We start from the raw sequence: 15,688 nt of genomic DNA, 5'->3' as shown, positions 1-15,688 counted from the left end.
TATATCAGTATGTAGTGTCTCTACTTTAAAGAGTCCTCTCCTGCTGATGTTCAGGTGTATATCAGTATGTAGTGTCTCTACTTTAAAGAGTCCTCTCCTGCTGATGTTCAGGTGTATATCAGTATGTAGTGTCTCTACTTTAAAGAGTCCTCTCCTGCTGATGTTCAGGTGTATATCAGTATGTAGTGTCTCTACTTTAAAGAGTCCTCTCCTGCTGATGTTCAGGTGTATATCAGTATGTAGTGTCTCTACTTTAAAGAGTCCTCTCCTGCTGATGTTCAGGTGTATATCAGTATGTAGTGTCTCTACTTTAAAGAGTCCTCTCCTGCTGATGTTCAGGTGTATATCAGTATGTAGTGTCTCTACTTTAAAGAGTCCTCTCCTGCTGATGTTGAGGTGTATATCAGTATGTAGTGTCTCTACTTTAAAGAGTCCTCTCCTGCTGATGAACAGGTGTATACCAGTATGTAGTGTCTCTACTTTAAAGAGTCCTCTCCTGCTGATGTTCAGGTGTATATCAGTATGTAGTGTCTCTACTTTAAAGAGTCCTCTCCTACTGATGTTCAGGTGTATATCAGTATGTAGTGTCTCTACTTTAAAGAGTCCTCTCCTGCTGATGTTCAGGTGTATATCAGTATGTAGTGTCTCTACTTTAAAGAGTCCTCTCCTGCTGATGTTCAGGTGTATATCAGTATGTAGTGTCTCTACTTTAAAGAGTCCTCTCCTGCTGATGTTCAGGTGTATATCAGTATGTAGTGTCTCTACTTTAAAGAGTCCTCTCCTGTTGATGTTCAGGTGTATATCAGTATGTAGTGTCTCTACTTTAAAGAGTCCTCTCCTGCTGATGTTCAGGTGTATATCAGTAAGTAGTGTCTCTACTTTAAAGAGTCCTCTCCTGCTGATGTTCAGGTGTATATCAGTATGTAGTGTCTCTACTTTAAAGAGTCCTCTCCTGCTGATGTTCAGGTGCATATCAGTCAGTAGTGTCTCTACTTTAAAGAGTCCTCTCCTGCTGATGTTCAGGTGTATATCAGTATGTAGTGTCTCTACTTTAAAGAGTCCTCTCCTGCTGATGTTCAGGTGTATATCAGTATGTAGTGTCTCTACTTTAAAGAGTCCTCTCCTGCTGATGTTCAGGTGTATATCAGTATGTAGTGTCTCTACTTTAAAGAGTCCTCTCCTGCTGATGTTCAGGTGTATATCAGTATGTAGTGTCTCTACTTTAAAGAGTCCTCTCCTGCTGATGTTCAGGTGTATATCAGTATGTAGTGTCTCTACTTTAAAGAGTCCTCTCCTGCTGATGTTCAGGTGTATATCAGTATGTAGTGTCTCTACTTTAAAGAGTCCTCTCCTGCTGATGTTCAGGTGTATATCAGTATGTAGTGTCTCTACTTTAAAGAGTCCTCTCCTGCTGATGTTCAGGTGTATATCAGTATGTAGTGTCTCTACTTTAAAGAGTCCTCTCCTGCTGATGTTGAGGTGTATATCAGTATGTAGTGTCTCTACTTTAAAGAGTCCTCTCCTGCTGATGTTCAGGTGTATATCAGTATGTAGTGTCTCTACTTTAAAGAGTCCTCTCCTACTGATGTTCAGGTGTATATCAGTATGTAGTGTCTCTACTTTAAAGAGTCCTCTCCTGCTGATGTTCAGGTGTATATCAGTATGTAGTGTCTCTACTTTAAAGAGTCCTCTCCTGCTGATGTTCAGGTGTATATCAGTATGTAGTGTCTCTACTTTAAAGAGTCCTCTCCTGCTGATGTTCAGGTGTATATCAGTATGTAGTGTCTCTACTTTAAAGAGTCCTCTCCTGCTGATGTTCAGGTGTATATCAGTATGTAGTGTCTCTACTTTAAAGAGTCCTCTCCTGCTGATGTTCAGGTGTATATCAGTATGTAGTGTCTCTACTTTAAAGAGTCCTCTACTGCTGATGTTCAGGTGTATATCAGTATTTAGTGTCTCTACATGTCTCCATGCTTCAATGTTCTAAAAGCTCTTTATGTTTCTCATACTGCCTGTGCTGCAGCACCTCTTTTCACCCTCTGTCTGAAACCAGAGCCCAGTCTGCTCTGATTGGTTAGCTGGCCGGCTCTGTTGTGATTGGTCAACCGCTTAGAGATGTCCTGCCCCTTAGCCTATCACTTACAATGTGTTGGAGCGCTAGCTAACTTTGGGATTTTAGCCGTTGCAGATCGTTTACAAGCACACAAACCTATATAACTCACTGTAGGGAAAAGAAAACCCCCCAAAACTAAAATGATTGTTGTTTCCACTAAGAAATGTAAATGTGACGCACCTCGCTGCATCACGCTGCCCTCAATGGAAACACCAAGGTGATACATCTTCCATCGCAGACTGAAAACCCACCTGTGTTGCTTGTACCTTAGCTATTAGACCTAACACACACACACACACACACACACACACACACACACACACACACACACACACACACACACACACACACACACACACACACACACACACACACACACACACACACACACACACACACACACACACACACACACACACACACAGACCATGTATACATCACTTCAGGGGACATTACATTGACTTACATGCATTTCCTGGAGACTTACCCTAACCAAGTCTTCACCCTAACATTAATGATTCCCCTCATGGGGACCTCCATTTTGTCCCCATAAGGGAGGCGAGTCCCCACACGTGACTGTGTAAACATATTTAGGTCCCCACAAGTATAGTAATGCTAGGCCACACACACACACACACACACACACACACACACACACACACACACACACACACACACACACACACACACACACACACACACACACACACACACACACACACACACACACACACACACACACACACACACACACACAGTGTTGCACTTAATGGGATTAGCACATTTGAAGCTAATGCAACAGCAATTCTAATGGCTTGGCTTATTTTCCTTCTTGTTCTGAGTTTGTATCTTCATGGTTTCTTGCACTGTGGATAAAAGCCTCAGCTAAATGTAATGAAACACAGACACTCACAGACTCCGTGTTTTATCAGTACAATGACAACCAAAATCCACTTTCCTGCAGCACCATATCCACCAATAAACAGGCAGTGATGTAACCGGCCTTTGTGCTATTCTGGTTGGATCACTTCTGGTTAGAGCAAACAGGTGGGCGGCTGCAGCTGTGTCATTGAGGTTATTAAGTGGGCTGTTCACTTTGAAACGCTCCTTTTGTTTCAGGGAATCATTCACAAATATGTTGAGTCTAAAATAACCGAGGAGAGGCGGCACATTTCTGAACGGCTCCTTCTGTTTCTGTCTCTGAAAAACAGTGTTTATGCAACGAACTGCCCAGTGATGTGTTTACAGTGCTGTTATATAAAGACCAACACACACACACACACACACACACACACACACACACACACACACACACACACACACACACACACACACACACACACACACACACACACACACACACACACACACACACACACACACACAGTGGGACAGTTTCATCCCACAGGCCATAAGACTGTTAAACACCTGAACTTTTGAAAGAACATCCACAACATTCATCTGTTTGCAACTTATATATCCATATTCCAATTACTTGTATATAGACTATTCTACACAATTTGGGTTGTATTCAATTTTATTGTATTTACTTATCTGTTGACCTAATCATTTCATTGTCATAACTACACTGTAGCTATGCACACATGCCAATAAAAGCCTTGAACCTTGAAACTAGTTTTCCTCTGTGTTTGCCAGATGGTGAACCTGCTCCTGGCTAAAGGAGCGAACATCAACGCCTTCGATAAGAAGGACGGCCGGGCGCTGCACTGGGCGGCGTTCATGGGTGAGACTCAAAGACTTTCATTTCCTCGAAGTAGATTAGTGTCGGAATGAGTCATCTAATAAATAAAGGAGATTTTCATTACGTTTTAGATGTAAACAAACATGTGGGTAACTCCGGTTACTCCGAGTGTTTCATATTTATACAAAATCTTTAACAAAAATTTGAATATTTTTTACACAATAATTGGAAAAAGCATGTCCTGAGGCATTTCTGAGCAGAAGACATTGCACAAGTATATATCCCCACGAAGAAGAAGCAAAAACATAATCCAAGAAAATACAAGAAAGAAAGTAAGAAAAAAAGAAAGAAATTTATATAACCACGCCCCTTAGCTGTGATATAATGAGCATATACCACGGCCTGTCGTGAGCTATTGCTTAAATATATATATATATACAGACAGTAAACAATAGTTCGAAATGAAAATCTCAAAACAACATAGATGATTAACAATAATGTAAGTGGACATGTGATGAATATGTAATATTTAAAACAATTAAGTTAAAAAAAGGGTGTAACTTATCACAATTTTACCGAAATAAAACGTTTCATAAAAAGCAGTTTTGAGTCCATTAATTGATTAAATCAGCTGACCCGAAGATCTCACCTTGGGTTCTGGACGTTACGAAGCGTGAACAAATAACCAATGAGTGTTTCTCCTCTCTCTGCGGCGCCACCTGCAGGTCACCTGGACGTGGCGTGTCTACTGGTGAGTCAGGGGGCGGAGATCAGCTGTAAAGACAAACGAGGATACACCCCCCTCCACACAGCCGCCTCCAGCGGGCAGATCGCTGTCGTCAAACACCTGCTCAACCTCTCTGTGGAGGTAACACACACACACACACACACACACACACACACACACACACACACACACACACACAAAAATCTTCACCCTAAAATTAATGATTCCCCTTATGGGGACCTTCATTATGTCCCCATAAGGGGGGCGAGTCCCCACACGTAACTGTGTAAACAGATTTAGGTCCCCATAAGGATAGTAATGCTTGGCCACACACACACACACACACACACACACACACACACACACACACACACACACACACACACACACACACACACACTCAGGTCAAAATGTACTCAAAACATTTCCTCAATCCCATAGCCTAAAATGACAAATTGGTCCTCACAATGATACATATACAGGTGGACACACACACACACACACACACACACACACACACACACACACACAAGTTTTCACACTAAAATGAATGATTCCCCTCATGGGGACCTCCATTATGTCCCCATAAGGGAGGCGAGTCCCCACATGTGACTGTGTAAACAGATTTAGGTCCCCACAAGGATATTAATGCTAGGCTACACACACACACACACACACACACACACACACACACACACACACACACACACACACACACACACACACACACACACACACACACACACACACACACACTCTCAGGTCAAAATGTACTCAAAACATTTCCTCAATCCCATAGCCTAAAATGACAAATTGGTCCTCACAATGATACATATACAGGTGGACACACACACACACACTCTGACAGTTTTAGTTCGCCTACACTTGAAGACTTCAAATTTAACCAACACTTATTAAGAACACATTTTCAACACACACTGCGGTCACACCTTTCCTCGGCCCAGTATATAACAAGTCTTATTTTCCGTGACAACAGATCGATGAGTCGAATGCGTTTGGGAACACGGCGCTGCACGTGGCGTGTTTTAACGGACAGGATGCTGTTGTCAGTGAGCTCATCGATTACGGAGCTAATGTGAGTCAGGCCAACAACAAGGGCTTCACGCCGCTGCACTTCGCTGCTGCGTCCACTCACGGAGCGCTGTGTCTGGAGTTCCTGGTCAACAACGGGGCCGACGTCAACGTGCAGGTACACCGAATGTCTCACATGACAAGCCAAAACACCCAGGAGTTATGGAACAACAATATCTTTCATTAAGAGTAAAGTTTGTGTTCACCTGATGAAAGTTAGTCCAATATTCTCCCTCTTTCTGCTCAGTTTTCTACCAACTCCTGGGGGAAATATCTGGCCTTCTATCTGCTAAATACTCAAATATAAGCTTGGTACTTTGGTACAAAACAAAACTGAACAAGGATTTCGGATTTACATTTGCCAGACACAATATTTTAAATGCTACTGTTGTGAGACAAGCCCACCCTTTCCAGTTCGCTAACCATTATTTTATACTCTACTTGTTTCTGAAAAGGACATTTATTTGACAAATGAAACCATAAACCTGTTGTTTTATTTCTCCTTCTTCAGAGTCGTGACGGGAAGAGTCCTCTTCACATGACGGCGGTTCACGGACGCTTCACTCGCTCACAGACCCTCATCCAGAACGGTTAGACCTCCTTGTTTTAGTATCTCAAACTTACACCTGTTGCATGTTCTCTGTTAGAACAATGTCCCCGGCTTGAGCTTCAATCTCAGGATCCATGTGTTTGTGATGCTCTCCAGAATGGAAGTAGTCATCACATACAGAGCATCAACTAGTTCCTGAACAGTGTCCTTCACATGCTGATATCCAAGAGAGGGAGTTCCACAGTCACAAGATGGAGGAATAGAAAGCAGTATTCAATGTTTACTTCAGATTAGCTCCACGTCAGAAATGATCATTCTCAAGTTCCTCAAGAGTTGTTAGCTTTTTTTCTGACTTTATCTCAAAATCAAAAAATTCTGACTTTTCTCAAAACTCTGAAAATCAAAAAATTCTGACTTTCTTAAAAATCAAAAAAAAATCTTACTTTCTCTCAAAATCAAAAAATTCTGACTTTCTCTCAAAATTCTGAAAATCAAAAAAAATTCTGACTTTCTCTGAAAATCAAAAAAATCTGACTTTTTTCTCCAAATCAAAAGAATCTGACTTTTTCTCAAAGTTCTGACTTTTTTCTCAAAACCTAAAAATTAAATGTTTACTTCAGATTAGCTCCACGTCAGAAATGAGCATGCTTGTCACATGTCTCTCTCCATAGAGGCTGAATCATCATGTTAATCACATAGCTATCATATGCCTCAAACAGTCCTGATGCTCTTCTAGGTAATCACACATCCTGTCATGTTCACAGCTACAGTTGGGATACCTTTGATATCATGTGACTCTCATATTGGAAGAGAACATTCACTATTTTCCCAACAATGTCCCTTACATTTTTGTATATTATGTGTCAGGTGGGGAGATCGACTGTGTGGACAAAGATGGAAACACTCCTCTGCACATCGCCGCCCGATACGGTCATGAACTCCTCATCAACACGCTCATCACCAGCGGAGCAGACTGCACCAGGTCTGATGGTTCACAGATGTTTGTTAATTATTACAATGAGGGAAAGCCGGTATGTGTTGTTTACTTTCTGCATCTCTCTCTCTAGGCGAGGAGTCCACGACATGTTCCCTCTGCACCTGGCGGCTCTGAACGCTCACTCTGACTGCTGCAGGAAGCTGCTCTCCTCAGGTGAACCACGAGGACACATTGAGTTTCCTGATTTACAGTGACTGACCCCGAGTTAAGACCCCAAAAAAGTCATGTCAGCGTAGAATACATAAATAATAACTATTAAAAGAGCCGTGAGATAAAAAATGTAGGCGTTTAAGGTTAAATCTAATGCTTGAAACATGCAAGTATGATTTTGAATTGTTATTTAAACCTTGACTGCCCTAATTGTAATGGACGGTTAATTCTTCACACACACACACACACACACACACACACACACACACACACACACACACACACACACACACACACACACACACACACACACACACAGACACACACACAGACACACACAGACACACACACACACACACAGACACACAGACACACAGACACACACACACACAGACACACACACACACACACACACACACACACACACACACACACACACACACACACACACACACACACACACACACACACACACACACACACACACACACACACACACACACACACACACAGGCTATATTCAGTTGTATTCTAGTTGTTGTTCTTAACTTATTTTACAGTGACTTTTTGTAAAATAACGTAACACTGATATCTTAATTTCTCCTGGTTGTGTTCTGATTCAGAGCCTGTTTTATCTCTCAGTGTAACTTTCACAGAGTTTGGTTCTGTTTTTTTTTTAATTCTTTACGCCCAGTGGTGAATTCCTGCACAAACACACATATTCAGCTCGGGCCAAATTCAAGTCACAATGTTCCAGAAACACAACCAGACCCCAGAGTTTAAGGACTCACTGATGAATCGTCCTCAGCATCACACTGACGCATGCTCTCTGATTAAAGTTGACTCAGTGTTGTGTTCTGAGGAGAAATGAGATCAACAGAGAAAACTAGAGGCAGTGGTGGACACTATTTCTAATGTCATGCTTGATCTTTTTCTACTTCACCTTATTTTAAGTAAGATTCGTTGGATACGTATCAGACTGTTTACTCCAATACATTTAAAGAAAAGTCATAGTAGCTTTTTACATATGAAAAACACGTGATATTCTATATAATGAATGCAGTACTGTACTACTAATGCAAACAGTACTTTTGTAAGTATTGAACATTGGCTCCACGTTGACAATATATCACTTAAAAGGCTCCAAGTTAGTGATCAAAATAGAATAATATAATATCCTATAATACTAAAATACTGTGAAAGAGTCATTCTGCATACGTTACATTTGTATACTTTAAGTACATATACGTTTGTACTTCTACTATTAACAATCTGAATTCAGGATTTATTTGTAAACAAGCATTTTAAGACCATATTCAATTTATATTTTTTTATTCTAAGTAGTTTTACCCACACAATGTGTTTTTAGTGTATATTAGTGCATGCAAAAACAGTGTAAGGGGAATTCAATAATAACAATATATAAGAATTAGAGATATTGCAGTATATGTGAATTCAAAATGGAGAGGGTCCGAGGGTCCTCTGGGAGAAGCAACAGGGAAAGGCAACAATCGTCTTCTTGATCATTTGAGTCTGCAGGCGAGCAGCAGGAAACTCCTCATGAGTCTCTGCTGAGTCGCTGCTTTCTGTTTCAACAAAGAAGTCATTTACGTGTGTGTGTGTGTGTGTGTGTGTGTGTGTGTGTGTGTGTGTGTGTGTGTGTGTGTGTGTGTGTGTGTGTGTGTGTGTGTGTGTGTGTGTGTGTGTGTGTGTGTGTGTGTGTGTGTGTGTGTGTGTGTGTGTGTGTGTGTGTGTGTGTGTGTGTGTGTGTGTGTGTGTGAGACTGTGTGTGAGACTGTGTGTGTGTGTGTGACTGTGTGTGTGTGAGAGAGACTGTGTGTGTGTGTGAGAGAGACTGTGTGTGTGTGTGTGTGTGTGTGTGAGACTGTGTGTGTGTGTGTGAGACTGTGTGTGTGTGTGAGAGAGACTGTGTGTGTGTGTGAGAGAGACTGTGTGTGTGTGTGTGTGTGGGAGACTGTGTGTGTGTGTGTGGGAGACTGTGTGTGTGGGAGACTGTGTGTGTGTGTGTGTGTGTGTGTGTGTGTGTGTGTGTGTGTGTGTGTGTGTGTGTGTGTGTGTGTGTGTGTGTGTGTGTGTGTGTGTGTGTGTGTGTGTGTGTGTGTGTGAGAGACTGTGTGTGTGAGAGAGACTGTGTGTGTGTGTGTGGGAGACTGTGTGTGTGTGTGAGACTGTGTGTGTGTGAGAGACTGTGTGTGTGTGTGTGTGTGTGTGTGTGTGTGTGTGTGTGTGTGTGTGTGTGTGTGTGTGTGTGTGTGTGTGTGTGTGTGTGTGTGTGTGTGTGTGTGTGTGTGTGTGTGTGTGTGTGTGTGTGTGTGTGTGTGTGTGTGTGTGTGTGTGTGTGTGTGTGTGTGTGTGTGCAGAAGTGCTGCTGAGCTTTTGTCTTTGTTAAACCCAGAGATAAATCAGATGCCAAAAGTCTCTTTTATTTCTGCAGAAAGCGTGAAAATTAGGCACATTTTTAACGAGAGAGTTTAAAAAGCCAAGACACGAAACGACAACACACTGATTTAATGTCGGGCAACAGTGATGCTACAATTCCCTCATGTGGTCGATACTTTTAACCAAAGAGCAACTTAGAAAAACTGAATTCAACCTTCAGAAAACCCAAAATCCAAATTTGCATCAAACCCACAGTTCAACAGTGTTCTTTATAGATACATATATATACACTTACTTACTTAGACACTTGCTCACTTACTTCCTTACTAGCTTATCATATACTTTCCTACTTAGTAACCCTCTTACTCACCTACTAACTAACTACTAACTAACATTAACGTCCTTTCTTAATTCTTTATATCTTACTTACTTACACTTTTTAAACGTACCTACATACTGTACTTACTTCCTTCCTTTCTTACTTCCTCATTTCCTATTTACTTATCCTTACCCCTTACTGGCTTTCTTACACATCTTACGTATCCTTACTTACTTTCTGACTTATCCACTTACTCACTTGCCTACCTATTTACTTACTTGCATACATACTTACTTGTGTACTTGATTACTTATTTGATGATCTGGAACGTATGTTTGTCAATAGCTTAAACAAACTGACTTGACGGGAAGAAATAAAAACACAAAAGTCAAGGGCTCTTTGAAAAGTCCTTGTTGCCTAAAAGGGTTGTGATCATTTAAAAATATTGTTTTATATATTAGGTCGGAGCTGTCTTTGTTTCTGTGATTCCTTCCTTCCTAGACGTTTTCCTGTTTCCTTGTTTGCACGTCCAGTCTCACCTAACTTCCCCCCCACCTGTCTCTCTCTCTCCTCCTGTCTCTCTCTCTCTCCTGCCGCTGCTGTGTGTTTCCTCCTCGTCTCCCTGCACTGCCCCCTTCAGGCCGGAGGTTTAGCTTAATGTGTAACGACTCGGTCCTGTGTGCAGGCTTCCAGATCGACACTCCTGACAGCCTGGGGAGGAGCTGCCTGCACGCGGCCGCCGCCGGGGGGTGAGACACCGCCTGCACTCTATAACAACGTATATGTTACTTTTGGGGTAATAAAAGGAAGGTTTAAAAGGCCTTGAAGTATTAGGAATAAAGTCTAAATGTCAGACGATCAGAAAAAAATTGTAATCCTCGTAGAAAGTTATTTTTTATTGGGTTTTTTCAACAGCATACAATTATTCTATCAGAGCATGTATCAAAAGTAGGTAAACAAATATTCACTTTATAGAAAAATAGGTAGAGTAACAATGAAAATACTGCTTAACCTAGAAAGTTTACTCTGAACAATAAACCCACTTTATTTAGAGGTGAAACAGAAAGTGAGCTCACAATACATGTGTATCCAAGGCAGAGAACACTTGAGTCTTATTTGTGATTCATTTTTAAGTCTGGACAGTAAATTCACTTTTTGCCATTTTTTATTCTATTCCAATTGTATTTATTAGTCTGATTGTCCGTTGCTCGTCCGACCTATACACACAACAATTAAAACTAGTTCTGCTAAATCCTTCAATATTCAGTTTATAGAAAAGTTTAAGCAACATTTGATTAGTCACTTTGGCTTATTTGAGACCAAATGTATTTGTTTTAACCCATAAAAAGAGTAAATAAATGTATGTAATGTTATACAGTCAATGTTATTCCTGCAGTATTTCTAATGGTGTTACCTGTTTCCGCAGTAATGTGGAGTGTGTGAAGCTGCTGCTGAGCAGCGGGGGAGATCACAACAAGAGGGATAAGTGCGGCAGGTGAGAGAGTAAACACTGATCAGTTACCAGCAGATTGATAATTCAAACCGAACAGTTAATTGACGATGGTTAGTGCTTTTTTATGCATATCAATTAAGTGTCCTCAAATCAATCTTGCACCTGACACATACAGTAATTATAAAATCTGTCTTAATGGCTCAATTGTTTATCTCCCAGTGTGTCAGGAGGGTTCTAGAACATGTCTGTGTTTAGCAATATGATAAAGATGCCAGCAGTATTTTATAGTAGCCTTTCCGTGTATATTTTCTACATGTATATGTTTTACCTTTTTAATGCTATTTTATTTGTATTGCAGAAATATTTTGGATTGTTTATTTCTAGCGTCTTCATTTCTCTTAATTGCCTTGTTTTTCATGCTGCAGCGCAAACATTTCCCAAATCGGGATCAATAAAGTACTTATCTATCTATCTATCTATCCATCCATCTATCCATCTATCTATTTATCTATCTATCCATCCTTCTATCCATCTATCTATCCATCTATCCATCTATCTATCTATCTATCTATCCATCCATCTATCCATCTATCTATCCATCTATCCATCTATCTATCTATCTATCTATCCATCCATTTATCCATCCATCCATCCATCCATCTATCTATCTATCTATCTATCTATCTATCTATCTATCTATCTATCTATCTATCTATCTATCTATCTATCTATCTATCTATCTATCTCTCTCTCTCTCTCTCTCTCTCTCTCTCTCTCTCTCTCTCTCTCTCTCCATCCATCCCTCTCTCTCTTTCTCTCTCTATCTCTCTATATATCTATATATCTATCTATTACCCAGAACCCCCCTGCACTACGCGGCGGCTAGTCGTCACTATCAGTGTCTGGAGACGCTGGCGGCCTGCGGCACCGCGGTCAACGCCACGGACCAATGGGGGCGCTCCGCCCTGCACTACGCTGCTGCATCAGACCTGGACCGCAGGTGAGGGGGGGGGGAACCAGATACTCTATATTGACTTCATGCCAATTCGCACAAGTATATGTATACAAAATAGTGATGGGAATTATGGCTCTTTTCTGGGAGCCGGTTCCTTTCAAACAGCTGTTCAAAAGAGCCGTTTTTTTAAAGGGGGCGGGGTTACTAGGTTTATCTGCGAAATAATCAGCAGGATAATTATTGACTGTATTGCCTGTACTAATGTCAATTATCTGCATTGTGACACAAGGTGGCGCCATATCCATGTCCCTCATGTCAGTGAATGTACTACTTTGAATTGACCCTCCTTATGTGTTAAATAAATAAAGTTGCCTTGCCTTGAATGAAATTAATTAATATTAGATACTGTGTTCGGGGGGTGGGGGGTGCTAGTGAATTAATTTCAGTTTTTCATGAAAAAGTTTGAGAAACATTGCGCTAGTGGATTGTCAAAGGGGGAGCCTCGTTGCGGGGAAATTATACAGATGGCTAGTCCGCCCTTGAAAATGTCTATGCAGACGTTATTATGAATAATAATTAAAAATAAAAAATTATAAAAAAAAATAATCAATTTTTTTTTATAATTTTTTTTTTAAAATTTTCCATTTTTATTTTGTAATCATCTCGCGACCCCCACTTCTCACTTTGGGAACCCCTGCTGTAAAGGATATGGTGCCTTTACAAATGGTGCGCTTTATCACTGCCTGGGTTTTGGTTGAAGTGCTGCTGCGTTATCTCGTTCCATCTGAAGAACACGTCGTCTACCTGTCTTGTACAACTTGACTTCTCTCTCTCGCGTATTCCCTTAAGACCCACCCCATCTCACTCCTCGAGCTGAAACCTACCAATCAGAGTGGGGGCGGGTCTTCAAAGAATACGTTTGGGGAACAAAATCAAGCTTTTTAACAGGCGAGTGGATTTTGGCAGGCAGTGAGTTTACGGACCAACGATGGAACGATAACAAGTACGGCTCGGTTCCCCTCGTTGGTTCAAAAGAATCGGCTCGTTCGCGACCGACACATCACTAATACAGAAATGTAGCAGGACTTAAGGACAAAGCTAAGAAAACATATTTGATCATGTTTATTGATGTCTTCGTCCTTTTTATATAATATATTTCTATCTCATCCTGTTGTGTCCACCTCTTCAGGCGGCGTGTGAATCTGGAGCCGGAGAGTGAAGGCGTTCAGGCGGAGAGAGAGAAAGAGGCCGCGCTGTGAGTCTACACTGAGAAATATGTGACATGACAAACATGCAGCTTTCTGTACGAAAAAACACATGTGATCAAATTAGGTATAGTTTAAAGAGCTGGAAGCGTGCTGTAACATGAATATTTTCAGTGTGTTTTTTAATGCATTTTGCTCTTAAATACATTTTAATTTGACCCTTTATATGTAAAGTAGCTTTGAGTGCCTTGAACAGAACTTTTGTGAATAAAATATTGAATATTCTTAATTTTGTGAGAGTTAGTATGAACACAATCTAATAAAAAAACAACCTATTTAAAATAATTAAAAATTGAAAAGTAAGAACAAATGTACACATGTTTTAAGAAAGGCATAGCTAGTTAGAGCCTGATTGACTAAGAATTAAACATTTACTTATGTGACACCGGTTGAGATGAAACGAAAAGGCAGCATTACCCGCAGAAGTTTTTATTTCCCCCCCAGATGTGTATCTGTGTTGTGTCCTGAATAATAACAGAGGTGTGTTTATGTTTCCAGATGTTTGGAGTTCCTGCTGCAGAGCGGAGCGACGGCCTCTCTGAGAGACAAGCAGGGATACAGCTCCGTGCACTACGCTGCTGCATACGGTCACAGGCACTGTCTGGAGCTGGTCAGCACACACACACACACACACACACACACACACACACACACACACACACACACACACACACACACACACACACACACACACACACACACACACACACACACACACACACACACACACACACACACACACACACACACACACACACACACACACACACACACACACACACACACACACACACACACACACACACACACACACACACACACACACACACACACACACACACACACACACACACACACACACACGTGAACTTATAAACGTACATAATCCACGAGACACAGAAGTACCAGCTGAGTGTGACATACAGAATAAAGTGTGTGTTATCTGAGTGTACAGTATGTTTGATGTTGATGTGTGTGTGACCTGCAGCTGCTGGACAGAGACGACAATCACCAAGACGACCCAGAGTCTCTCAACGCTAAGAGCCCTCTGCACCTCGCTGTGAGACACACACACACACACACACACACACACACACACACACACACACACACACACACACACACACACACACACACACACACACACACACACACACACACACACACACACACACACACACACACACACACACACACACACACACACACACACACACACACACACACACACACACACACACACACACACACACACACACACACACACACACACGTTGAACATGAAAGTGACGTAGATTAAATATATTCATTAACAACTGTGTGTTGAATATAGAACTATTCATCAAGCAGTTGCATTGTTATTGACTTCCTGTTCCAGGTTGTGCGTTAATGAATGATGATTTAAATAAGTTGTTACTCTAACATGTCATTAGCAAATGGTAATCAAAGCAGCTCTGATAACATATATTTGACTTTAAGGTCTGAGTGTTTAAAGTGTTCATTAAACCCTCTCTGCAGGCGTACCACGGGCACGCCCAGGCTCTGGAGGTGCTGCTGCAGGGGGAGAGGGAGGTGGACCAGGGGGACGAGGGGGGGCGGACCCCCCTGGCCCTCGCCGCCCTGAGGGGCCACGCAGAGTGTGTTCACACACTCCTCAGCCAGGGGGCGTCGCCACGCCTCACAGACAGCCAATACGGACGCAGCGCTGTGCATCTGGCAGGTGGGAGCAGAGTTAGACACTGAATACACTTTTACACTAATATGCACTTTTTGATCTGTGTTTGTTTTCTGTCCTATAATATATTCATGTTGCTCTGTTGGAGGAGGACCTTTTCACTGCCACATCTACACTGTACTTTAGCTAATGTGCCAATGACGCCTTGAAACTTGAATACACGCTTCTGTTTGTGTTTCTGGCACCTTAACATCAACTGTAATCTTTTAAAACAGATCAATGACTGCCGA

General features: G+C 41.6%; 1 protein-coding gene across 6 annotated transcripts in view; it reads left to right on the top strand.

Moving 5' to 3' along the window:
- The window catches only part of ankrd44 (ankyrin repeat domain 44), a 47,459-nt gene that overhangs the window by 19,218 nt on the left and 12,553 nt on the right, over positions 1-15,688 (top strand). For 4 of the 6 annotated variants that reach the window (XM_079666330.1, XM_079666325.1, XM_079666326.1 and 1 more), the window contains exons 6-18: positions 3,770-3,857; positions 4,541-4,683; positions 5,540-5,752; positions 6,146-6,224; positions 7,052-7,166; positions 7,252-7,334; positions 10,691-10,799; positions 11,477-11,545; positions 12,363-12,503; positions 13,648-13,713; positions 14,222-14,333; positions 14,712-14,783; positions 15,242-15,443. In XM_079666330.1, coding sequence (XP_079522456.1) covers positions 3,770-3,857; positions 4,541-4,683; positions 5,540-5,752; positions 6,146-6,224; positions 7,052-7,166; positions 7,252-7,334; positions 10,691-10,799; positions 11,477-11,545; positions 12,363-12,503; positions 13,648-13,713; positions 14,222-14,333; positions 14,712-14,783; positions 15,242-15,443 — 1,492 coding nt within the window. The remainder of the gene's footprint in view (positions 1-3,769; positions 3,858-4,540; positions 4,684-5,539; positions 5,753-6,145; positions 6,225-7,051; positions 7,167-7,251; positions 7,335-10,690; positions 10,800-11,476; positions 11,546-12,362; positions 12,504-13,647; positions 13,714-14,221; positions 14,334-14,711; positions 14,784-15,241; positions 15,444-15,688) is intronic. The other 2 variants (XM_079666327.1, XM_079666328.1) reach the window with 1 other exon arrangement.

This window comes from Notothenia rossii (assembly GCF_949606895.1).
Source record: "Notothenia rossii genome assembly, chromosome: 2".
Lineage (NCBI taxonomy): Eukaryota > Metazoa > Chordata > Actinopteri > Perciformes > Nototheniidae > Notothenia > Notothenia rossii.
Note: the sequence above shows the minus strand (reverse complement) of the source record. Positions and strands in the feature narration are given on the sequence as shown.